This window comes from Squalius cephalus (assembly GCF_949319135.1).
Source record: "Squalius cephalus genome assembly, chromosome: 9".
NCBI lineage: Eukaryota > Metazoa > Chordata > Actinopteri > Cypriniformes > Leuciscidae > Squalius > Squalius cephalus.
In genome coordinates this window covers 35,322,371-35,348,990 of record NC_137130.1, presented here as the reverse complement: position 1 = coordinate 35,348,990, position 26,620 = coordinate 35,322,371, and the positions used below count along the sequence as shown (strand labels likewise).

Genomic DNA, 26,620 nt, shown 5'->3' with positions numbered 1-26,620 from the left:
AAATGAAGTGCATGGTTGTCTTTTGATTTGACAGTTGTAATATAATGCTGTATTCCTTTCGACGTACGATGTGTACATATTTTATGATTTAAACTAAAATAAAACCATTAGAAGAAAGCCGGATGTTTTTAATAACTTTTAATGATTTACAAATAAAACCAGGGGTGCATTAGAATAAACAATAAATAAATACTGTAAATAAAAAATAAAAAAATGTAAATAAAAACATTAAAATGTTCACAGATATTAACACACTTTACAGCTTTATTTTTCAAACTATATATTGTTGTATGTATTGTTGAACATGAAGGCTTCTTTAATTAATGTTTCCGAAATTTAACAAATAGAAGTAGCAGCTTATATTATGGAAGATCCCGGATGTGTGCTGTTTTGATTGCGTCATAAAGAAGCGCCGCTGCTGGTGTTTTGTTGTTGTTCGACGAAAAACGCTAACTTCGGTTTTTAATAACATTCTGGTCGTTAAGCCGGGGTTCAAACATGGGGAAATCTTTTGCTAATTTCATGTGCAAGAAAGATTTTCATCCTGCATCAAAATCCAACATAAAGAAGGTAACGTTAACGTTAAGCGGGAGCTTTTCGCTAGCAAGCTAACTTACTATTGCTCTGGAGTCAATCATTAGTTCAGATCTTCTGTTTATACAGTAGTCAACATTTGAAGTGGATCACAAAAGTTAATCAAAGTTGTCCTAAGACAAGAACGGGTATTGTTCGAAATGCATGTATAACTTTGACGAAAGGTTTTGATCCACTTCAAATGTTGACTACTGTATAGATCTCACGGCATGTTTGGTTGTTTATGAATATGCACAAGTATTTATTCACAAACACATGATATGTTTGTTAGTTTGCTCGGTTTAATAATCATATAGAAAACAGAGTCCAGTGTCAGATGTTTCCAGAGGAAGACAGGCTCCTTTATTTGAAGGTTGAGAGACAAACTGGTGTATCTGAGGTGCTAAACTCTTCATCTCTTTGGTTCTTCATCAGGTATGGATCGCAGAGCAAAAGTTAACCTTCGAGAAGAAGCAGCAGGAGGATCTGATGCAGGCCTACCTGAAGGAGCAGGACACGTACAACAACAGGTCAGAGAAGCCCAAACCTGGGTCTCAGTCTCTCAAACACACAGTCACGTGAGCTGCTGATGATGTGGAAAGTATCTGGCATTTACCTGGAAATGGTTGGATGTTTTATGTTCCAGACTGCTGATGGGAGACGATCGTGTGAAAAATGGCCTTAATTTTATGTACGAAGCGCCTCCTGGAGCATCTAAAGGTCAGAAACGTTTTCACCGGTTGTTGTCCAAAAAAAAAAACCCTGTTGAATAAGTTATTAAAATAATGTTACTGATCATTTGCTTGCAAATCATTGCTAAACTTTAAGACGTACAAGATTTTGATCCATCAAAATTGTTAGAAAATCAAGAAACTGAGAAAAATAAGTTAAAGTGTATATAATCATGTTTTTTTTCTTTCTATCATCCCCGACTTCCTGCAGAGGAGGAAAAAGAGGTAAAGTTCATTTCCATATTAAAGTTTGCGGTTGATAAACTTCCAGCTTCAGCTTGTGCTTCACATGTCTTTTTGCTTTGAAATCTTTACTGATTTTATATAAAGTAAACGTAAGAATAACTTTGATATTGTAAGTAATATTTCAAGATTTAGCCTACTTACAAGATTTAGCATTTTCTGGACTGAAACAACTTAGGCTTAATTGAATTTCTTTATGTAGAAAAATCTTGTTAAAATCATGAAATTTATGTATCAAATATGATCCATCAAGGCTTTTGAGGAAGGTTTATTTGTTCATCATTGTTTTGCATGGCATTTTATGTTTTTAAACTACAGAGCTTTGATCATAAAACTAAGCATTTAAATCTCATCTCACCAAGACACATTATTGGCAGATATAGCGTGATGACTGATATTTATTTGCATTTTATGTAAGTAATCTGCTATACTGGTATAAAGATCTCATTGATTTATATTACAAGCATCAGAATTTCATCTTACTTTTTGGCCATATATAAATATCAGCAGCAAATTGCATATTTTTGCTCAGTTTGTGCCTCTGGAGAACATTGAAGTGTTTTGTCCTCCTGGAGTATGAGCTCCATATTCTCCTATATCAAGCCTGATGTAGAGCTGCACGAATAATTGTTAAAAGATCTCGATCTTGATTCAAAAACCCCTGTGATCTCATTCCTAAATGACAATGATACGCCTGAATCTATTAAACCTTTGAATATGATCACAGCGAATATTCAGATCAGCAGTTGAAACAGCAGTTGTCATGTATAGGTATGAAACAGATTAATTCAGATTATCACTGAAGTACTGGGATGAAAGTTTATTCTTCATTTGTATGTCTACGGTAGTTAAATGACCTTTTGAAAGGAACTTGACACTTCAAATAAATATTGTATCCCTTACATCATTACTCCAGTAGGTGGCGACAAGTGACTGTTAGAAATGTGTTTTGTCATTGAATCATTCATTCAAAAGATTTGTTCAAAAACATTGATTCATCCAGTAATGAAACAAGTGAAGTCTTTATGAGTGAGTCATTGAATCATTCACTCAAACTGATTTAAAAATAAATATATATATATATATATATATATATATATATATATATATATATATATATATATATTATTTTTTTTTTATTTTTTTTATTTTTTTTTTTTTTTAAATAGACTGCAGCATTTAACATGATGTCAGAACCTCTAGTAAATTAAATTACATGTTATTTTTTAATTGTTAATTGAGAACCGTAATCTCTATTTTAAACAAAAAATGGAGATTTTCAATTTATCCAGAATCGTGCAGCTCTAGCCTGATGTAACAAGTATGACGCTCAACAACAAAGAAAACTCAAAAGAGAGAAAAAAGAGATTTGTTTTCAGATTTTGTCTAAATGTTCAATAAATTGTTCTTGTCTATTATTTCATAAGTCAGGCTTTAGGGGGTAAAGAAAGCTTATTCTAGTGGCATCTTCTAGTTTCAGCTCATGTCAACCTCACGTTTTTCATCTTTAGGGTGGAGAATCCGAGTACAAGTTTGAGTGGCAGAAAGTAGCTCCTCGTGAAAAGTAAGTTCACTAGATCATAAGTGATGCTTGATCTCAAATTTGCACTTTTATGTATTTCTTACTCATATTTTACTCATCAGGTATGCAAAGGATGACATGAATATTCGAGATCAGCCTTTTGGCATTCAGGTGATGTTTAATTTTGTGTTATTCACCTTCATAAATGGAGATTACCAGTTATTGCTCATCCACAAATGTCTGAATGCAGTGAACGTGTGGGCGCTGTGCTTGTTTCCTTGTTCTTGAATTGTTGTAGGTGCGTAATGTGCGCTGCATTAAGTGTCATAAATGGGGTCATGTGAACACGGATCGTGAGTGTCCCCTCTTCGGTCTGTCGGGGATCAATGCCAGCTCGATGCCCAGTGATGAAGCAGGTACTGCCCTTTCCTTATTGTCTGTGTGATCAGGGCGAGAAAGGCGGTGACAATTCTCTGGGCATCCGCAATTTCAACTGAGGAATAGTTTCTTCATGACCTGTGGTGAAAATCCAGCTTTTAATGTTGTTTATATGTCTATGTGGTGTTTTTAATATGCTTTAAGACAAACCATGTGTAAATTCATAAGTCGACACCATTTCTGAGTATTTTCTCCTTAAAACTGCAGTGAACCAAAGACAGTCTCAAAAACACGCTTTGGTGTTTCTGACGTCACAAACTACCTTGTAACCAATCAGATTTGGGACTTTAAAATAGCTTGAATGTAACTCTACACCCTTCTTCATTTAGGATATGCGGATGAATATGCAATGAATTCATGAATATGCAAATCAGCCCCGCCTCCACTCATTAACAGCAACTCGCACTACCTGATCCACTCGGTCAGCTGTAGTAAATGCTACACAGTGGAAATACTGGTTTGATTCAGCCATACATGTTTGAACCAGAAACTGATTCAGAAGAGGAAGAGTGAATTATACAGACGTCTACAAGTCGATGTATCAGAATGGTCATGTGTTTTATGTATCGCTCTCTACTACATCAGACACATAATGGTATTGGTCACATGTTTGTGACGGTAGGATATGGCGTTGACCTCAAACTGTGTTTTTGAGACTGTCTTTGGTTCACTGCAGTTTTAAGGAGAAAATACTCAGCAATGGCGTCGACTTATGAATTTGAACCAGCTAATCATGGTGTTCAGGATATAACCGGTCAGTGACTACGTCCGAAAACATTAGAAATTACTTCAGAAGTGGTTAACACTGGTTAAAAACTTGGTTAAAAACACTGGTTAACACAAACTGACCACCAACCCAAGCACAACTTTCAGAAGCCATCTTTATTTTTTAGCTTAATGGTCACGGTCGGTCACAGGATTGTGGGATATCAGAGGCAGCGAAGGATAGATCTATATTGGCTTCAAGGTCATTCAGATGAAGGAATCTCAGGAGACTGGAAGTGAGACTGCAGAAAGGTGGCTCTCCAGGAGCAGGGTTAGCTACCCCTGTCTTAAAGCATATTAAAAACACAAAGACATTCATTAAAAACTGCAGTGATTTTCACCACAGAGGTCTTTAATGCAGGTTTTCTCTACCTGTAGATGAGATACACTTTCAGAACTGTAGGTGGCGACAATGTCCAATAAAACACCAAGAATTTCTGTAACACCTGGACAAAGCTCCTATGGCTTCCCATTCACCTAAAGTTCTGAATACAGGTGTTTTTGAGCAGCTCACCTGAATTATAAATGCCATGTGACCCATCCTGTTGGCACCACCCCAAACCCCAGTTACTAGCAGACAAACAATGTCACACTTGAAGATTTCAGATTATCTTCTATAATCTAATAAAATATTTGTGATTTTATATCATATTAGTAAAAAAATACTTTTTATCTCAGAATTCAGAGTGACTTTTTTAACTCGTAATCCTGGATTATTTCTCGTAATTGCCAGGGAAAAAAGTCTGAATCGTGTGATAAAAAGCAATTACCTTATTTATTTTTTATTCAGTGGCTTCCACAAGCTTCCACTGATCGCAAATTCATTTCTTTTAGAAGATAAAAAATATGATGGAAGATTTCATACACAAACTACTTATATTGTACCCAATTTCAGAATAAAATCACCATTAAAGGGCAAAAAAATCATTTACTTATCCTCATGTTAATCAAAACCTGTATGACGTTTTGGTCACACTTTAGGGTCTAATTCTCATTGTTAACTACAGCTTTTGCCTCTATAAACTCCTACTTACTGCTTAGTAATAGTTAGTAAGGTAGTTAAGTTTAATAAGCAACTAGTTAATAGTGAGAATTGGACCCTCAACTAAAGTTTTACCAACTTATTTTCTTCTGTGGAGCACAAAAGAAGATATTTAGAAGAACATTGGAAGCAAAAAGTTGTTGAGCCTGTAGTATGAACAAAAAGTTTTGGAACAACATGAGAAAATGCTAATCTCAGAATGTTCACTTTTGTGGCTGAGTAACCCCTAAACTTGGAGGTGGTAAAGGTGTGTGTGTGGTTTGTCTCCTGAGAGCTGGCAGGACTTCAGTAATATGCATGTTTCTGCAGAGCGGAGATCGATCTTAATCTCGTGTTGGTGGGAAATGTTATTATTTGTTTTGATTGGATGAAACCTCTGCTTCTGCAGAATAACACTGCACGCCTTACCCAGCTGGGAGACAAGAGAGTTGATTTGGTGCGTCTTTGTGTGTTAACAAAGCCTGTAGTGTGCATGCTCCGAGGGGGGGAATGATCACACATTATTTGTTCTGAAAGAGTGATTTGTCCTAACAGGTCCGTCGATGCACCCCTCCGAGTTAATGGCAGAGATGCGAAACAGTGGGTTTGCGCTGAAGAAATGTGTCCTTGGGAGGGACGCCACCATGACTGATCCAGCACAGGTAATCTCCCGGACCCTGCCCAAATATGACCCGTGATATCCATGTCTGGAGCTCAGCGTGTGATTGCAGAAAAACGTTCAGTTATTGAACGGGCGGCTCACAAGCCGGTTGAACGGTTAGACTAGAACTGATGAGACCAACAACTACAATTACAAGAGAGTCGAGACTGTGGTTCTGCACAAAAGTGCCTTTCTGATTGGCCTCTTGTGTATGTATGGTGGTCAGTGAGTGTGTGTGTGTGTTGTGTTTGCTAATGTGTGTTGTTGTGCTTCAGGATTTTGTGGCCAGCGAGGAAGAAGACGACCCTGAGGTGGAGTTCCTGAAATCTCTGTCCACCAAACAGAAACAGAAACTACTCCGGTGTGATTCATTATTTATTACACATACACAACCGCCTATATTCACTTTTATATATTACTATTCATATAAATTGTTATAAATAACAAAGTTATAATATTCATATTAATTTTAGTAATATTATCAGTATTTAAATATTTTGTGCATCTAAGACATTAAGGATAATATCTGTCATTTTAATTCTTTATAAACTAGTTTAATTTCAAAGAATATAAAAGAATACGGGAAAAACTGAAATATTTTTGTAATGTAAAATAAACTGTTTTCTATGTGAATATATTGTAAAATGCAAGTATTCCTGTGATCAAAGCTGAATTTCCAGCATCATTACTCCAGTCTTCAGTGTCACATGATCCTTCAGAAATCATTCTAATATGATGATCTGATGCTCAAGAAACATTTCTGATTATTATCAGTGTTGAAAACAGTTGTGCTGCTTTAGATTTTAGTGAAAACTGATACTTTTTCAGGCTTTTTGACTAATAAAAAGTTCAAAAGAACAGTATATATTTATATTTTATAACATTATAAATGTATTTTCTGCCACTTTTGGCTAATTTATTTGCTGAATAAAAACATTAATGAAAGCACAAATTTCTTAAAAAAAAAAAAAAAAAAGAAAGATAAACCTACTGACCCCACACTTTTGAATTATAATTATAACTCTCGTCCCCTTCTTCCTTTTAGAAAACTTGACCGTCTGGAAAAGAAAAAAGAGAAGAAGAAGAAGAGTAAAAAGGAGAAAAAGAAGAACAAAAAGAAGCAGAAAAAGAAGCCAGCCAAGAGTGAGAGTTCATCCAGCAGCTCCTCAGACAGCAGTGACAGCAGCAGCAGCGACTCTGAGGAGGAGAAACACAAGAACAAGAGCAAGAAGAAGAAGAAGAAGAGCAAGAGCAGGAGGGACTCGTCCAGTGACGGCAGCAGCGGCTCTGAGAGGGAACGCACACAGCCCAAACACAGCGAGAGAGGACAGGATAGACACAGGAGCAGGAGTAGAGAGAGGAGGAGAGAGAAAAGCAGGAGCCCTCAGCCATGGAGAGATGAGAAGGAGAGAGGTAAGGAGAGGGACAGGAACACGAGCAGGGAGAAAGGAGACCACGAGAAGGGCAAGAGGGAACGAGAGAGAAACGTCAAAAGGAGGAGTGCGAGTCGGGAACGAGGGAGGGGCTCGGGCAGGAGTGATAGCAGGGATGCAGAGAGGAAGAAATGAGTCGCTGGAAGTCTCACACCATCATCTTATCTCAGATTAAAGGAGACTCCCCCTCATGTCATTCCAAACTCTGACCATTTTTAAACACTTTAAAGCTTAATCGCTCCAAAATGAATGACAAAGGATGCTATACACACATCTAGTTAAAGGTGTACGATACTTTTGTGTGGAATTCAAGTCATTATTCTTGTAAATATTCCCCTTTGCTTGAAGTTCTGTTGGTCTATGGAGAGCCAATGACACTTGAGAATATTTGGTATTAGGAGCTTTAGGGAAGGGAAGGAACTTTGTAGACGTCACTGAACTTCTCTTGTACCGAAATGAGATGTTTAAATAGAAATATATTTTTAATTTCCTTTTCTTTTTGAGTCATGAGAGTTTGGTTACTAAATGAGGACAGAATCTGAAATGTTTTGGGTGAATAGTTTCTCTGGGTGGCTTTCCCAATGTTTTTTTTCCATGGACTGGCAGCTCTGGGAAGTTCTCCAGAAGAGGGCGCCATGAGAATGTAGAAACTGAACCTGTTCTACACCAGGAATTAAACTCATTCTTTCAGTGTTTTCAATACATTTGCTGTCCTCCTAGTTCAACACATGTTCTCTTTTCTTTAAGCGTTTAGCCCTCCTCTAATGTAATGTCTGTTTGACTCCTTGAGATATATTCCACACATAATAACTTGAATGATTTATTTTGCGATCTTGTTCATTAAACTATGATTTATGTCTTTTCTGGCTCCTTCCTTACCTCAAGTCAGTCTGTAAAGATGTCTGAAATACAGGTGTTATGAATGTGGTATAAAACTCGACGCCAGTTACAACTCTCATCCGTCTGAAACAAGACTAAAATTAGTTGGTCAAATGGGATTTGTAGTTTTCCGCTAATTTCAGATGTCTATTTTGGTAGTTGTGATTGTTATATATTCGGGGTGACTTCGTTATTATTATAATTATTGTGTTAAGCTACAAAACGATTGTTCAACAACTCTCAAATTGGCGAAATCGAGCTGATATTTAAATATAACTGAATACAACTATTCCTCATTTTAGAAGTGGTGGTGTTCAGAACTGAAAATACATTTGGTAATATGGCAATACTGGCAACGAAAATGTCAGAGCGCATGGTTTTTATACACGTAAAACCAACATGATTTTTAAATACCTTAAATATGAGTGTGTTTCTCAACATAACAAACCCTCACTTCAAGGCTGGCCATGAGGTAACAAAAAGTCGATTCAATTGCAATTCAGTTATTTTGGGTTAGGCTAAAGGAATTTAAACACTGACTAGCCTACTTTAGTTTCTGCGTGTCACTGGAAAACATATTAATAACCCACTGAATGTGACAGTACAACATTAGCATTGGTATATATATGTATAATTATTTATAACGATAATCATTTAATTTGTAAACATGATCTGCGCTTTATGCACATTTTCTGACCAAAAGGGAGATGAAAGAGTGGCACCGCTCCGGCAGCGCGGGAAAATCACATCGTCACGGCTGAGTTTCCCGCGCTGCGGCCGGAGCGGCGCTGCTCTTTGATCACTCTTTTATTACCGCGCGCAAACAAAGCTGACTTTTGCCTCGCGCTCAGTCAGAGGGCATTCCAGAAAAACGCGAACAAAAGGCCGTGAGTGACAGCGCTACTGTCCGCAACCCCAGGCGCATCATTCGCCTCCAAAAGACTGAAAAGCACTTAGATCTTGTCCATGTATAAGCTCCCGTTTGTAAACCTTAATAGAACCATATAATTGTAAAGCGTGCTCGTGAATGCCTTCACGCCCAAATAGCGCTCATTTCCGTAACACAAATTTTGAATTGTGTGCAATAAAATCGTTGCATCCTACATTAACTTTTAAAAGACTGAGAATTGTGTTCTGCACACCTGCAAGTCTATTTGGAGAAAACATTGCCTAGCTATACGGAAATTGCGTTTTGGTGTATTTGTCTATTTTTAAACCCTGGATAGCTATTTGACCACTACATTTTACAGTTTAATGATTTATAAACTATGCATATGTTTTTATTCTTTATTTGCAAAATGTTATCAGTTTTTCACGAGGTCGTTAAATGATAATGGACCATTTTCTATTTGTGTATTTTTATTTTATTTTTTCTGAATAGGCTGCGGCCACCAGCACACAAAAGGAAATGAAAATAATTTTAGTCTATTGCCTTCTGGTCAATTTACCTTGTAGCACAGAAAGCTAACGAGTTCCCAGGCAGGGCTCGAGCTGTAATTATTCCGCCGGGTTTTGTGGGATCGGACGCTGCACTGGATAAACACAAAGAAGTCAGAGAGCATCCTTGAACCTTTTCAGTACAGGGCCACTGATATTCAAATAACAGCCAGGGACCATTTGACTGCGAGAGCATTTTAAATTCAGCATTTGCATAAGGCCTCTCCCAATTTCCCCCTTTCAAAAGTGGCACCCAGAAAAGGCAAGAAAAAAAGAAAGGAAGAAAAAAAAAAACTGTTCCCATAACACCAAATCAAGAGTAGCGTTTTATAAAAGCTAAACGATGCTTTATGCCTTCAGCCCTCTCTTCGATGGACATTTTCCGTTTGACATGCAAATTTAAGCAGTTAATTTGAGCAATTCAAATAAATATTCAGAGGCCCTTTGTCACTGAATCCCCTCGGAAAATGTGCGATAAAGAGCTGCTGAACAAATGATGTCTCGGAGAGTAATTAGATATTTGATAAGACACGAATCCCTAATCGCCAATACAAGACACATGGGGCTGCGATGTGCTCCAAGTCATAATTAATACTATTTAACAAGATATTCATTTGGACAAAAATGCCTTTCTGGGGAATTAACTATTGATTTATCCCAATGGGACGAAAAACGAGTCTACATTAGCCTACCGATATTTATTTTCCTCTCCAAAAAAAAAAAAAAAAGTAAATATATATTCGTAATTATTATGCGCAGTTTCAATTTAGACTAGCGAAGCCACATTTGGATTCAAATAATTTTGCATCAGACAACCCAAGCTTTAGATTTTAAATCCCTTTAATTACAAAATGAAAGCCTTATAAGCGTGACTTTATACAATTAAACATTTATATATTTTGAGCAAGGTAAAGGAAAGGTTAAATGAATTTTAAATAGCTGTGTAACATACATACTTGACATCCACAAAGTGCGTCGAAAGGAAAGAAAAAAATTCCCTGAATTTCAGGATCCACCACAAAACAATCATAACATTTACAGGAGAAAAAAAAAATAACATGTTATTTTTTGTGGATATATGTACACATTTAGCTCAACCGGCAGCCGTGGTTATTTTAGTTCCCTCTTTTTGCCCAACACTGATTCCACAACAAATGTCCACCGTTAAAACACTGAGGCTTGAAGAGCTGAAGCGTTCGTCTGTGCGCAGCAGAAACAGCCAGTGTTCAGTTGCTCTTTCCAATGCAAGTCTCGCTCGTTTTTCTAAGAAATGGAGAGTTCGTCGCATACTCCAGTCCAGACCCGTTTCCTTTTCTCGAGGAAAATGCGTTCAGTAAGTCGCGCTCAGGACTCGTGGTGCGGAGACTGGTCTTTGACCGTGACCCGCGGGTTTACCCCGTCTAAAATCAGTTCTGGAGACTCAGACCTGGGGGTCTCCAGGTTGCTGGTGTCGGTGTCGCTGTCGCTGCCCTTTTTGCCTCCGCCTCCAGCGGTGTGTGTTTTGATGTGTTTGCTCAAGTGGTCGCTCCTCATGAAGCGCTTGTTGCACACCGGGCACGCAAACCGCTTCTCCCCCGTGTGAGTGCGCAGGTGCCTCTGGAGCTCGTCGGACCTGGTGAACCGTTTCCCACAAAAGAGCCAGTTGCACACAAACGGCCTCTCGCCAGTGTGCCACCTCAGATGCGCTTTGAGGTGAGACGTTTTCCCGTAGACTTTCCCGCAGCCCGGGATGTGACAGCTATGAAGTCCTTTCCTCCGCAGGCTGGCGCCCGCAGGCCCGAGCCGCTCCGCCTCCTGGCAGTTCGGGCAGTCGCATGTGGCCCGTCCGGAGTATCTCCGCGAGGACCGGGACGAGGTCCCTATCCCCGAGCTGGCGCCGGATATCATCGCGTTAGTGGCCGACGCGTCCGTGTAAGTGGGGATCACAGTTTTGAACCCCTCCTGGGTCAACAGGTGTTGGCTGGTCGACAGGAGGTGGGACGCGGTGGGGCTGATGCCAGTGGAGCTGAACGCGGAGTGCGTGAGGCTCGAGAAGTCCGGATTGTAGCCGCTTAGTTGGGAGTGAATCGCTTGTGGGGTTCCGGAGTGCAGCGAACTTTGCAAAGTGCCGGCCGGGTTTTGAACCTCGAGCCACGAGCCCGGGTTCGTGTGCACGTCCCACCACGTGGACGCCCCGTTGGCCACCTCGCCTGAGATAGTGGAGTGAAACCCGGACTTGTACCATGATTCATACGGGTGCGCCATGCCGACCCGCGGGTAAAGAGTCTCTGCTGAGGAGTGAACTTTGGAAATGAAGGCGGACTGTCCCGAGTCCTGCGAGGAAACGCTCGCCGTGTTGGAGAACAAGCTGCTGTATTCTGCGGAGAAGGCGGAGGAGGTTGGCGAGGTCGAGGCCAGGCAGAAAGCGCTGTTGCCGGTGCCGGTGCTGCTCGTTAGTCCGGAGCTGCTTCGGCTCGTGGCGACGGTGAATCCGGGCAGGCTGGAGCCCAAGTTGCAGCTCGACGAGGATCTTTTCCAGGGATGAAATCCGCCTTTGGAGAACGCGCTGGAGTCGGGGAGAGTCGTGAGGGGACTGGTGTTGCCAATTTTGTTGCAGGTTGCAGCCAGCATCGCTAAAGGGGTAGTTCCAAACCTCGGCTCTTCCTGTTTGGATGAAAAGTTGATGCTCTTTACTAGACTGTACAACATAGTCGGGGTGTTTTGAAAAGCAAACAAGTCTAAACCATTCGCAAGAATACAACCAACACGTGAAAATTAGCTGCTTTGCTTGGGAATATTTCCTACAAGTTTTCAAATAAGTTGTCATGTATTAAAAATCATTTCACGTTTAAATGATTGCAGTATTGTTATTTTTATAAAAAAAATAATAAGCAATGCACTCCTACAAATTTCATCGTTTGCCTATTATTATTTTTTCCCCTGAGAATTCTTTGGCTGAACAGGGTTTTCGAGTTTTCAACTGTTTCATTTTCGCCTCTTCAAATCAGCGCGTTGCTTTTCAGCTTTCTTTAAAGCACTAGTACTAATAAATCTAGACAATTTAAAAAAAAAATATTTTGAAATGTAAAAAGTTGTCTTTTGGCATCGTTATTATTTTTTAGAATGTAAATAAAAGTCATTGAAAAGTTTAAACGCAAGCAAGCTACAATGAAATGTCAATACCAATGGTGAAACTAACCACAAAAAAATGCATCGAATTAAAATACATGTCAATGTTTACTTACCCCAAGTATAGACGTAGCCATATCCAGGGCCTTTCCTAGACAGCTAGTTGAAGAGAACAATGAGTGAGTGTTCCAGTGTGACTGAGGGACAGCGCGCTGAAGCTTTACTCTCTCTACTCGAGTTGTATAGTGAGCGCGTGCTTTGAAGTACAGCTGGCTGCGATACTCAGCCAATCTTAGCGCGCGACGACTCGCGTCCGACCAATGAGCGACGCGACCATGACAGAAATACTAAAGCTGCACGTCAATCAATGACTGGGGTACTGGTCCCACTGTCAAGTAATAAGCCATCAGCTATTTTTCATCATTTTTATATATATATAACTATGGCCATCAAGGCGTAGTATCTGCACAGACTTTAGCGCTCAGCTCATATTGGTATTTAATAGGCATCCTCCGATGGTAAGTGTATCATCTTGATTTTATGCATGATATCTGTTTCGTGTGTTGATGTGCAAACGGATATCCTTAAAATTCACACGCGTTTTACCACCGTTCGCAGCTTCCATGTGTGATTTTAGTGATGTGTTTATTTTGTAGGTCGTTTTATTGTGATTTGATGCACGGATTAACGATATTTCTAGTTAGCGTTATTATACAGTGACATTACGCTGCATGTTTTGAGTGGATGCGAAGTCATAAGTAGGATATTATGCAATGTCAGTGTCAGTTTCTTTTTCTTTATTTTATTTTTTTAATTTAACAATTGTTGGTTATGCTGTAAACTTATGCTATTGGTGATTCCAAATATTACAAATATTTCGAACTTTCTTATTAGAACCAGTCACTGAAATGCAAGAATACATCTTAGATGAAGAGGACGGAGGGGCACCACTGATCTCACAACAGGTGTGTTTGACTTTTATTGTGTGTGTGTGTGTGTGTGTGTGTATGTGTGTGTGTGTGTGTGTGTGTGTGTGAGAGAGAGAGAGAGAGAGAGAGAGAGAGAGAGAGATGGATATGGGGGCGCAGGTTAGAGTTTGCGTGTGCGCGCGCTCACCCTCGCGCTTCCTTTAAATACCTCCAGCGAGCACATGACTCAAAAACCTCAAAAATCGTTAAAAAGTGGACTAATTTTTTTATTTTTATTTTTATTTACTTCAAATAGAAATACTCAATGCAAAGTTCGAGCGCTAAATGACAGCCTAAATAGCCTATAACTTTTAATATAACATAGGTCATATCTTTTGGATACAAAAAAAAAAAAAAAACATATTCAAAAATTAATAATTTTTGATTATCCCCTCAAAATTCTCTTACCCCTCAAAATAATATATAAAGATCAATGCATTATAGCAGCGTGTTGCGCTGCTTGTTAAAACATTTAAGGGTAATGACATAATGTAACAATGGCCTTCTTTGGAGTGAATCGCCTCCTTTTAAAAGTTAAAGCAATTTTCTTGAGAATGGCCCCGCCGAAACGCTGTGCATTACAGTATTCAAAATGACCAAATAATGCTCCATTATAGCGGCTGAACGCTGCCAGTCAGGCTGGATGCAATTTACTCCAAAGCGCTTCGCTTTAAATTCCCTCCTATGGAGAGAGCTAGGGAATATAAAACAATTTATTCAAATCCAAGTGGTGGAGTCTCGAAAATCGCTTGATTTCCGCAATCACTGCAAATTGACGGAGGAACAATTAACACTATTAAACGTCTGTTCAGCATAAACAAATTGGCCTGAGGCGCAGAGAGAGGTTTAGGTTACAGATTTAGATGTGTATGTACGCACTGCTGCTGAAAATGAAATAAAATTGCTGCGTCGAAGCTTTACACTGATGTACATTTCTTAACAGTTCGGGCGAAATGTGAGACGCGGATGAAAACAGATAATTACTACTCGCAATTAATATATATTCACTTTGAGGAGTTTCTATTAATTGAGGATTGATTACCCCTGACAGCTGTTAAATAGGCCAAGAGTATAAAGACGCATTTTATAATGAAGAGAGGACGGAAATAAACATTCAAATTAAAATAGCTTTTTGTTATTTGCTGAACCCACATTTATTTTTTAGAAGAAAAAAAAAATTTTTTTAATTATGAGATGGAAGTTAAACCACTTTATAGACCACTCTAATGCATTATATCATAAGGCTATATTTTTAACTAACCGGACTTTTTTTAATTTAAAAACACAGTCCGGCTTGTGCCTTGCGAGCCCTTTTCTGTGGTAATTAGGAGCCTATTACAAGTCATTAGATTGATCAATGTACCTTAAACAATGTGAGTGATTTATTTGGTAAGAACAAAACGCCGTGCATCTATTGTCTTGAGACTGAGTGACGATATGCATCCATCAAAGCGTTAAACAACACAAGATGAATGATTAATCCGGACCTATTCATTAGAAGGGTCTGGCCCGCTCCAAAACCCCTGTATTGGTACAGAGAGAGAGAGAGAGAGAGAGAGAGAGAGAGAGAGAGAGAGAGAGAGAGGCTTTTCACAGGAGAGAATTTTTGTCGGTTGCCGCTGGGATTAATTTGTCCCCACCCTTAAGAGGAAAAGCGCATTTGTGGATAATTAACTAATCTGGCTCATTTTAAATCCCTCTCTACTACAGGTCCTTCACTTGATCACCCCAAACAGGCTGGGTTCCCCCCCTCGAACAATTCAAAGAGAGTCAAAACAAATATTAACTCACATATCAGTTGCTTTTTGCCATATATAGTGTCATTGCTCGAGGTCACCATGTCCTGTGTTTCACTTCATGATTTTGACAGTCAAACACACGCTTGTAATGTCCGTTGACAGGTTCAAGCATGTTTAATGAGCTCACTGTGGTTATAAGGAATAAGTCTTCATCTAATGCGCGCGCAACAGCAGCATAACTGTGTTATGTTTTAATAAACCCGTAAGGGCACGGGGGTTTGTGGGATTGCTGGCGCAAAACAAAGCGCAGTGAGGAGAGAATTATTGTGCTTTCCATAAAGCACAACAGTTTCTACTCAATTATTATTATTATTATTATATTTGTTGTTGTTGTTAGATTTAGAAACAGGGAAGACAGATGGAATAAGGGAATGAAATAGTGTTTGTTTTTTTTATTTCAATTTGCAAATGTATTCTGCCTTGCCTAATAAATTCGCTAATTCATATCACACATAAATGCCTTTATATTGCTATTGGATATTGTTTTTACGCAGACGTGGAAGCGCAGGCCGCCGCGTAATGTGGCAACATTCAGTTACAAGTAAACCCGCAATTCACCTGAAAGTCCAATTTGACGACATGACAGCTTTGAATATAGTTTCTGAAACTGCGCAATTAAACCAATAAAAAAGTCGCGAATTAAACACTTGTCAAATCGTTCACAACAGCTTTAGTTGATGTCCAGTGTCAGGTGCATGTTACGGGCCCGCAGTTATCAGATCTCTCTCTCTCTCTCTCTCTCTCTCTCTCTCTCTCTCTCTCTCTCTCTCTGCATCATCCAGCGTTATTTCATCTTAGAAACAGGAGGAATAGATCATTAGGGTTACAGCCTTTTGTGACCATTCCAGTATGCAAACATGCCGCTTTTACCCGTGCACATTATGATTTGATTATTCCTAGTGTTTTGCTGGTATAGACAAGAGCCAGTGGTGGATCTGTGTGCGAGCAGGTCATGGCGAGTGATGTCGTGTTTGTGCTTAAGTGGCCGGTGAATGTTATCTGCTATTCTCCGCGTGTCACAATAGAGCAACAGTGACACTGCGCACATTAATGCATGACTACTTCGAAATTTGCATGTGTATGTCATGTGCTCTCTCTCTCTCTCTCTCTCTCTCTCTCTCTCTCTCTCTCTCTCTCTCTCTCTCTCTCTCTCTTTTTCTCTAGGCGTTTGTTAACGTTTCCTATTGTTCCGTTTTGGAATATTTAAAATTATCATGCAATTTTCTCCACGTGATTTTATTTCAGTATTTATGAATTCGATTACATTATCATTATTTCTTAAAAAAAAAATCGTAATTCTTCAACAAAAACAAACCAACTATAATTTAATTTATTTGTGTTTATTCAAGTGTTGTATTTGTATTGTTATTACAGGAAAAGAAAACACACATGGTTATTGTTTAAGCCTCTTTAAGCATGTTTAGGTCGTGTTCCCCGTGTTTCTCAGACGCAAATGTGTGTGTCATTGCACACTCATTCCCTGTCATGTCTGTGGCGCGCGCAGGATCCAGCTCAGATAAACACTCGCGCCAACAGGTGCTTAGTGAAAAATCCCTCGATTCACGTCGATCCACGGCTCAAACTCTACACGACGAGGCTCTCGTGTGTAATTTGTGGCTCAGAGGGATGGTGTGTGTGTGAGGAAGCTCTGGTCCACCACTGCTCATCTCTGCTGTGACCGTGTGACTGACGGCTCTGTCCAATTGCGTTTGGACTCGTCGGAGATCTCATGATGCGCGCGACTAATCACACCAATAGAAAGAAAGAAGCTGATTATATTAAATAGATTTAACGTAGCTGTTTACAAAAACGGTATTAACATAACTACATGGCACTATCATGATGGTGATATAGGCTACTATAAAGCCAGTACAATTGAAATACCATGCATGAAAATGGCAGTGAAACATGCTGTCGCTATATCACAGTGACATGGAATTACCATTTAAGTAGTAAAAACATGGTCAAACTATATTTGTTTTTCTTTGAGTTTACTTTCAGAGTAGCATTTCAATTATGTAAATGGTATTCATTCAGTATCATATATATTTCCACCTGAAACAATGAACCATGGTCCAACCATAGTACTTCATTTACAAGGGGATAAGAGGGGATACTCTCTCTCTCTCTCTCTCTCTCTCTCTCTCTACATATACACATACATCATAACATACTTTATAGATCAAGAGTCAAATTAAGTACTGGTTGTGTGTGTGTGTGTGTCCTGGTGAACTGTACATTATAGGGACAAAATGTCCCCACAAAGATGGCAATATCTGAAATCCCTGTGGGACATTTTTTGGTCCCTGTGAGGAAAACAGCTTATAAATCAGATGTTTTGTGAAAATGTAAAAATGCTGAAAGTTTTGTGTGATGGGCAGGTTTAGGGTGTGTGTGTGTGTGTGTGTGTGTGTGTGTGTGTGTGTGTGTGTGTGTGTGTGTGTGTGTGTGTGTGTGTGTGTGTGTGTGTGTGTGTGTGATGGGCAGGTTTAGGGGTCGGGTTAGTGTGTGTGTGTGTGTGTGTGTGTGTGTGTGTGTGTGTGTGTGTGTGTGTGTGTGTGATGGGTAGGTTTAGGGGTCGGGTTAGTGTGTGTGTGTGTGTGCGTGTGTGTGTGTGTGTGATGGGTAGGTTTAGGGGTAGGGTTAGTGTGTGTGTGTGTGTGTGTAGGTTTAGGGGTCGGGTTAGTGTAAGGAGAGAGAACATACAGATTGTACTGTATAAAAATCATTATGTCTATGGAAAGTCCGCATAAAACATGAAAACAACGTGTGTGTGTGTGTGTGAACACTGACAGACTGTATGTTGTTATGACAAAGAACATGGCTATCAGAAATAATTTCATCTTGAGCAAATCGTCCAAGCAGATTTGATGGCCCTTCCAGTGTTTTATTCATCTGTTTACCGAGCGGTTTCTTCTGTACTTTAGAGGTCACTCTTAAAGTGCCCTTGAATTATATTCTGCCGTCGGATTGGGAGTGTTATTCTGGGCAGTGAAAGACCTCGCTCGATCCCTGTATGTCATCAATCTAAAGCAATTTCAGCCCTATTGGTTCTTGAGTCGTTGTCATTCCCAGCAGCAGGTGAGGTGAGGCACTGGTCCCAGAGCGAAGGACTCTTCATCCCACTCAACATGGGGCCGCTGAAACAGTTTACCCCTGAATCCCAAATCCAACAGATCTATTATGGGATTAAAGGCCTTGTTATCAGGCTTTGTGCTGGAATAATAGCAGAGTATCTTTTAAATTCAGATCATCCAATATATATGATTTTTCCTTTGGAAATGAGACGATGTGAGCGTGTTCTTTAATGTTTAGATGGTTCTGATCGAGTCGTGAGTGTGTGTGTGTGTGTGTGTGTGTCTATTTTCAGGAAGTCAGCTCGACACAACCGCGCGCAGCATCTCAAGGCTTCCTCTTCCACATCACTGAACCAGATAAAAACACTGAATTCAGGCACCGCCGACGCTGCCGTTTGCCCTCGCAACACACACACACACACACACACACACACACACACACACACACACACACACACACACCTGCCAGGTATGGGGTTCGTCTGTCTCACACTGTGTGTCTGTCTGTCTGTCTGTCTGTATCTTTCTGCACCAGACACAGTCAATTAAGGTGCAAGAATGAATATATATATAAAAGATATGATGTGTGTGTGTGTGTGTGTGTGTGTGTGTGTGTGTGTGTGTGTGTGTGTGTGTGTGTGTGTGTACACATATTGTATGTATATTTATACACACGCACACATATATATTACAAACATATATTATAGAAATACAAACTTTGATGTTAGATTAATCGTGAAAAGAAAAAGGATTAATCTAACAGTTATTTTGTTATATATATATATTATATCATATTTACTTTACAGTGGCTCTAGAAATGATTTAGACAGTTCATGACAATAACTGCAGGCATGTTCCCCTAATGTTTGACAACCAGAAAGTGCCCACATACTTTTTATTTTAACAATAAATCTGTTTTATAATATGGAACCTAACAGAATTGTTTATATGTATTTTGCTTGATATGCGTGCTTTTAAGTGCTATATTTATTTTAAAATGAATGCTGCATGATATTTTGTATTTAATGCAATGGCATTCACATTTAAATGCCTTAAGTGTTTTTGTTTTTTCCCCGGACTCAGCAGTGGTTGATATTGTGATCCAGATTCTTGTCTTAGTTTGCTCTAATGGTTTTGCTGTCGGGGTGTGTAGAATGTATATAATGTATGGCTTTTTTTTTTCTGTCAAGGAGGTGTGTGTGGTATGTAAAGGCTTCCTGTCACGCACTAGTTTTATGTTGGGCATTGAGTCATGAGCGCTAGCGTCTGTCTGGCCAGGTCGGGACGGGACCGCACCTGTTTCTTCTCACACACGTTTACCTCAGCAGCCATGAGCAATGCAATGACTTTGTCATGGTAATTACTCAATCGCAGCGGTGTGCAGAAATACATCCACAAAAGAGCACACACCATGCTGGCTTAACATGTTGCTTAACACGAAATCACAAGGGCTGGCATGATTCAGAGAGCATAGTTTTGGTCCGAAAGATGTTTGCACCATGACAGAGACAGATGAAACATCTAAAACACATAGAGCAAACTTTCTTCTGCTAGTCATAAAGTATTTCAGTAAAGCTATTTTTGTTCTTTAGTTAGCTACACGACAAGCTACTAACAAAAAGTAATTGAAGGTAAAAGTAAAGGAACTATCAAATGACTTTATTGTCACTTTTGATCAACTTAATGTATACTTTTTGATCTTAGTGCTGCGTTCGATACTATAGATCATACAATACTCTTAGATCGACTACAAAATTATACTGGTGTTCAAGGACAAGCATTAAGCTGGTTCAGATCATACTTATCAGACCGCTACCATTTTGTCTATTTAAATGGAGAAAAATCGATCATAACTCCAGTAAACTATGGAGTGCCGCAGGGATCTGTGTTAGGCCCTCTATTATTCTCAATATATATGCTGCCACTTGGAATTATTATAAGGAAACATGGAATTAGTTTCCATTGTTATGCTGATGACACTCAAATCTATATTTCATCACGGCCGGATGAAAACGCTAAATTATCCAAATTGACAGAGTGTGTTAAAGATATAAAAGATTGGATGACGCGTAATTTTCTTTTATTAAATCCAGACAAGACTGAGGTATTAATCATCGGTTCAAAAAACCACCCACAAAACCTCTCACAATACAACTTTAACATAGTAGGATGTCCTGTTACTTCATCCTCTACAGTAAAAGACCTGGGTGTTATACTCGACTGCAACCTGTCTTTTGAAAATCATATTTCATATGTTACAAAAACAGCCTTTTTCCACCTTAGAAACATTGCTAAGCTACGTAACATGCTATCTGTTTCTGATGCAGAAAAGTTAGTTCATGCATTCATGACCTCGAGACTAGATTACTGTAATGCTTTATTAGCTGGTTGTCCTGCATCCTCAATAAACAAGCTACAGTTAGTCCAAAATGCAGCCGCTAGAGTTCTTACTAGATCAAGAAAGTTTGACCATATAACACCAATTTTATCATCACTACATTGGTTACCTATAAAGTTCCGTATTAACTACAAGGTATTGCTACTGACTTATAAAGCCCTAAACGGCTTAGCTCCAGTTTATTTAACCGATCTTCTATTGCCCTATAATCCATCGCGCTCTTTAAGATCACTAAATTCGAGGCTTTTGGTCATACCTATATCCAGATCAACCAAAGGAGGGAGAGCATTTTCACATTTAGCTCCAAAACTCTGGAATAGCCTTCCTGATACTGTTCGTTGCTCAGACTCGCTCTCCCAGTTTAAAACTAGATTAAAGACGCATCTCTTCAGCCAGGCATTCATATAATATTTTTAATCTTACAGTTAAATCCGGCCTCTAGTTCATAAATGCCAGAGGAGAACTGGCCCCGACTGAGCCTGGGTTCTCCCAAGGTCTTTTTTTCTCCATTAGGTCACCTGATGGAGTTTTAGGACACCATTAGGTCACTTGATGGAGTTTTTTGGTTCCTTGCCACTGTTGGGGATATTTTGGGGATATTTAATTTTATTTTATCAATCAATAAATTCCACTTGAAACAAACCTTGTTGTATTATTTTAATTTAATACTGTGAAGCTGCTTTGATACAATCTGTATTGTGAAAAGCGCTATACAAATATACTTGACTTGACTTGACTTTTTTTTTATTATTATTTTTGACCCAAAACATTTTGATAGCTATGTTTAGTTAGCTATACTCCATTTAAAAACGTACAGTTAAAAATGAAAAAATAAGTGAAGTAGATGATGTCGGCTGAGCAGTAAAATGCTTGGGAAACTATTTCTTATCCAGGATCAGAAGTTCTAAAACTCTTACGTTTTTTTGTATGAATCACTTCGTATGGTTTTATACGAAATCGCCACCTCGTACAATAGTTGTGTTTTCTCGTGAGATCGAGTTCAAATTTCTGTAAAAATCTAGTTTTGTCAGCTTTTAGAGTAAAAATGGTCGATAGCACACACACATCTCAGAGACGTCTATGTGATGTGCGTGTTTTCATCTGAAAGATACTGCGATACATCTCTAAGACGTTTCCTGTCAGATGCTATATAGACATTCAGAAGATGTCTTGAAGACGTTTATGATTTAGAATGCATGTAAAACTGCTTATTTTTTACAATTTTTTACATGCATTCTAAATATGTTTATGAGATGTTTGTACACAACAGATGTTTTCCAGATGAATCTCGGAGATGTACATGGTCAAAGACACGGACCAAAACTTCAATTTGAGTTTAATAGGATCCTGAATGCTAGTCACTAACAACAGCATAATAAATAGAGCATTCCCGTGAAGATTCCCAGACTGAAACCATCTCTCCAAAAAGATCAATATCTTTGAAAGGCAACCCTCAATGTTTAAATGCTGAACATGAAAACCGTGTTGTTTAACTGCCAATAATGAAATTCAGCCCGGCTTGGCTTTGATATGCTCTTAACTGCATTTCTTTATCTTCATTAAGAGGCTGACATTCACAACAGCTTAAAGACAAACTGTTTGTCTCTGCCTTATTATAGCGACTAACTACAAACTGTCATCTGGCGTCGTCGGAGCGGTCCACACTCAATGCTTATCACATGTCATCTCTGCGTGGCAGCACAGAAATTACGCTCCTCTCATGTTTCTTTTGTGCTCTCGACATCGTCTTTGTCTTACACAATTAAGGTGTTACACGGTACAATAATTTAAATTGCCGGCACTAAAATGGAGACGGAGGCTCTTTTTAAAAATAGCAGAATTTGTTTACTGATTGTATGCAGCTATTGACTTTCCCATTACTGGAGAAGAGCTCAGATTAGTGGATGTGGCGTTTGCCGTGAGAGAGAGAGGCGGATGGGGACAGGGTTACAATACCGAGCATTTATCCTTATTGTTGAGTGGATCTCTTCGCTCGGCATTACCGCTGGACACGGGAATAGAGGTGTCATGGCCTTTTTTTCCTGATAGATGCTCAACAGCTCTTGTGAGATGAGACAGCCTTACCTTTGGAAACTCTCTGGCTCATGTCGCATGTGAGCTTTTCATATTTGACATGGCCAATGCACAGTTGTGTGTCTCGTGTTCGCCTCAGACTGCAGGTGAAAACTATTATTCCGGAGCCGTGTGTAATGTTTTCCTCGCGTATATCCAGCAGAGAGGAATGCAGATGTGCAGTCATGAGTCTATATGCTGTAATTAGTGTGTACGTGAAGCATGTTGTTTCTTGAGGTTAGCCGACTTTTCGTTTGACACTGTGGTCTCCAACAAGAAAGCACTCAAACGGTCTTCGTTTGAATGCATGTAAATGTGTAATAGCAGTATCATCGTGTGCAAGTGCAGTGGGAGGTTTGCAGCAGGAAAGGCTTCTCTCTCTGTTGAGTTTCTCGTGTGATCCTGAAGGTGTCTTTACACTGCCAGGTTAAGACAGGTCTGTGGTGACTCCAAATCCTCTGTACAATTCCCCAATTAGTCTTGAGGAAGTTACTTTAAACTGTAGCTTGTCAAAAAGTTGTTAGCTACTTCTCAAGCTCTGCTAAAAAAAAAGTACCTACCTTGTTAACAGGGAACGTTCTCAGAACTTTCTTTCAAAGTTATGAACAAATGTTCTTCCAGTAACATTAATAAGAATGTTCATTCAAAGTTATTTGGTCTTTAAAGGTGAACTATGGAGGTTTTTTTAGCCTAATTTACTGGAATGGTTATATGACTTTGTTTGTGTTGAATGGTGGTCTTCTCGCACCCCCCTAGCGCCTTTGAGCGGAAAAAACACCCTTGCAACTTTGGGCCGGCTTGCCCAAATATAAACATTTATATGCTAGCCTTCTGTGTGTCATACATACCTCAGTGGACATGGCTCTGTGCGTTCGCCGGCTTCTTTGAAAACAAATGCACATGACCAGAGTGAGAAGATGGGAGGGGGGAGAGTCGCCAACGAGTTTTGACGACAGTGTTGTCAAATATCTACTCCGAAGCTGTAGGGGAGCTCTAACCTGCGAGAAAACAGCGAAGAAATTGCCAAAACTGCATAGCGCCGCTTTAATAATGTTCTTAAAATGTTAGAACAGAAACATTATTTATTCACTGATCATGGAACCTTCGTCTAACATTTTTTTAAACGTTGCTTGTTTCAGAGAACATTCAAAAGTAACATTCCCATAATGCGTGCAGAATTATAAAATGGAATGTTCCTTTAAGGTTCACATATCAAAGAAACATTTTAAAAACTGGATGTTTTTTGAATGCACAGAAAAAAAAACTAAAATATTTTTATTAACTGAGTAAGTACACCAGTATTTTAGGTGGGTAGCATCTTTTAACATATAAATCTGTATTAGAAATATTGAAGACATGTGTGCTTGTGTTATTTTCCTGAATGAAATGATTCACTAAAATGAATCAACTTCCCCATGAGTGTTTGATTAGAACCTTGAAAAGCTGCACATGCATGCACATGTATTACCAAAAATAGAGATGTAGCGTCTTGTTATGCTAAATTGCTAATCAAATGCTTGTTACTGGAAAAGCTACTCTGTTTTGTGAAAGCTTGGGGTCCGACCAGCCTTACAGCGCCCAGATGTTTTGAGTTTGCTATACATTTGTGAAATTGACTTATGTGTAAATGCATTTCTGCTGGCATTAGTAAATACTAGTGCAAAGTGCCCGTGCAAAATCAGTTTTTGTGTGTGCTTTTAGTAATTGTTGGTTTGGTGTGTTTGAGTGCTCATTGGTACAATTACACAGCAAAAGTTCAGTGACATTTTTATTTGTGCATGGTAAAAAGCAAATACTGATACTGACATAATGACATACAATAAATGTGGAAAATTGAACTACACGATTGAGGGAGCAGGCTACACCTTGAAAACGCTACGCTTGAGCAAACAGTTTGTGAATAGGCTACTACAAATGATGGCCGTGAAAGAGACTGTTAGAAAAAGTTAGTTGGTGAATAGCATAGGCTACTATTACACAGTAGCGATAAAGTTAAGCACACCAGAATAAAATATAATATTCAGAAGTAAACAGTGAATAAGCGCGCCGATTCAAAGAGCAGGTTACACAGTGAACTCCGAGAAAACGCTACTTAAGCTCCGCTGCTTTCTTTGACACTCTCTGTGTCTGGTCCTGCGCTGTGCTCACTCAGTGTGCAGTGTGAGGGGGGAGTGGCCTCAGTGTGCAGTGTGAGGGGGGAGTGGCCTTAGTGTGCAGTGTGAGAGGGAGAGTGGCCTCAGTGTGCAGTGTGAGGGGGGAGTGGCCTCAGTGTGCAGTGTGAGGGGAGAGTGGCCTTAGTGTGCAGTGTGAGAGGGAAAGTGGCCTCAGTGTGCAGTGTGAGAGGGGGAGTGGCCTCAGTGTGCAGTGTGAGAGGGGGAGTGGCCTCAGTGTGCAGTGTGAGAGGGAGAGTGGCCTCAGTGTGCAGTGTGAGGGGGGAGTGGCCTCAGTGTGCAGTGTGAGGGGAGAGTGGCCTTAGTGTGCAGTGTGAGAGGGAAAGTGGCCTCAGTGTGCAGTGTGAGAGGGGGAGTGGCCTCAGTGTCAGTGTGAGGGGGGAGTGGCCTCAGTGTGCAGTGTGAGAGGGGGAGTAGCCTCAGTGTCAGTGTGAGAGGGGGAGTGGCCTCAGTGTACAGTGTGAGGGGGGAGTGGCCTCAGTGTGCAGTGTGAGAGGGGGAGTGGCCTCAGTGTGCAGTGTGAGGGGGGAGTGGCCTCAGTGTCAGTGTGAGGGGGGAGTGGCCTCAGTGTGCAGTGTGAGAGGGGGAGTGGCCTCAGTGTCAGTGTGAGAGGGGGAGTGGCCTCAGTGTGCAGTGTGCGAGGGGGAGTGGCCTCAGTGTCAGTGTGAGAGGGGGAGTGGCCTCAGTGTGCAGTGTGAGTGGCCTCAGTGTGAGAGGGGGAGTGGCCTCAGTGTGCAGTGTGAGAGTGGCCTCAGTGTGCAGTGTGAGAGGGGGATTGGCCTCAGTGTCAGTGTGAGGGAGGAGTGGCCTCAGTGTGCATTGTGAGAGGGGGAGTGGCCTCAGTGTCAGTGTGAGAGGGGGAGTGGCCTCAGTGTGCAGTGTGAGAGTGGCCTCAGTGTGCAGTGTGAGAGGGGGATTGGCCTCAGTGTGTGTGTGAGAGGGGGAGTGACCTCAGTGTGCAGTGTGAGAGGGGGATTGGCCTCAGTGTGTGTGTGAGAGGGGAGTGGCCTCAGTGTGCAGTGTGAGAGGGGAGTGGCCTCAGTGTGCAGTGTGAGGGGGGAGTGGCCTCAGTGTGCAGTGTGAGGAGGGGAGTGGCCTCAGTGTGCAGTGTGAGAGGGGAGTGGCCTCAGTGTGCAGTGTGAGGGGGGAGTGGCCTCAGTGTGCAGTGTGAGGGGGGAGTGGCCTCAGTGTGCAGTGTGAGAGGGGGAGTGGCCTCAGTGTGCAGTGTGAGAGGGAGAGTGGCCTCAGTGTCAGTGTGAGAGGGGGAGTGGCCTCAGTGTGCAGTGTGAGGGGGGAGTGGCCTCAGTGTGCAGTGTGAGAGGG

At 40.3% G+C, this 26,620-nt stretch overlaps 2 protein-coding genes and 1 long non-coding RNA gene across 5 annotated transcripts in view; 2 read left to right on the top strand and 1 right to left on the bottom strand.

Annotated features, from left to right (window-relative positions):
* Positions 1-387: 387 nt before the first annotated feature.
* Positions 388-8,248, top strand: cirsr (corepressor of RBPJ and splicing regulator). Of its 2 annotated transcripts, XM_079881211.1 has the most exons (10): positions 388-570; positions 1,009-1,103; positions 1,220-1,293; positions 1,516-1,529; positions 3,059-3,111; positions 3,192-3,240; positions 3,368-3,485; positions 5,849-5,955; positions 6,230-6,315; positions 7,000-8,247. In XM_079881211.1, the coding sequence occupies exons 1-10, from the start codon at positions 499-501 to the stop codon at positions 7,520-7,522; spliced, it is 1,191 nt and encodes a 396-aa protein (XP_079737337.1). In that variant the 5' UTR covers positions 388-498; the 3' UTR covers positions 7,523-8,247. The 2 variants fall into 2 exon arrangements, with proteins under 2 accessions (XP_079737337.1, XP_079737338.1); XM_079881212.1 differs by lacking the exon at positions 1,516-1,529 and having other exon boundaries at positions 1,220-1,302; positions 7,000-8,248.
* A 2,285-nt stretch (positions 8,249-10,533) lies between these two features.
* Positions 10,534-26,620, bottom strand: part of sp9 (sp9 transcription factor) — a 93,271-nt gene continuing 77,184 nt past the window's right edge. Inside the window, exons 1-2 of one of the 2 annotated variants that reach the window (XM_079881303.1) lie at positions 12,928-13,063; positions 10,534-12,346 (exon numbers count right to left, since the gene is read on the bottom strand). In XM_079881303.1, the coding sequence (XP_079737429.1) occupies positions 11,048-12,346; positions 12,928-12,948 (1,320 nt within the window). In that variant the 5' untranslated portion in view covers positions 12,949-13,063 and the 3' untranslated portion in view covers positions 10,534-11,047. Of the gene's footprint in view, positions 12,347-12,927; positions 13,064-26,620 lie in introns of those variants that run through there. The other variant, XM_079881304.1, reaches the window with a different exon arrangement.
* Positions 13,208-26,620, top strand: part of LOC307164450 — a 44,649-nt gene continuing 31,236 nt past the window's right edge. Inside the window, exons 1-2 of the long non-coding RNA XR_013822283.1 lie at positions 13,208-13,329; positions 13,706-13,776. This is a non-coding gene — a long non-coding RNA (uncharacterized lncRNA). The remainder of the gene's footprint in view (positions 13,330-13,705; positions 13,777-26,620) is intronic.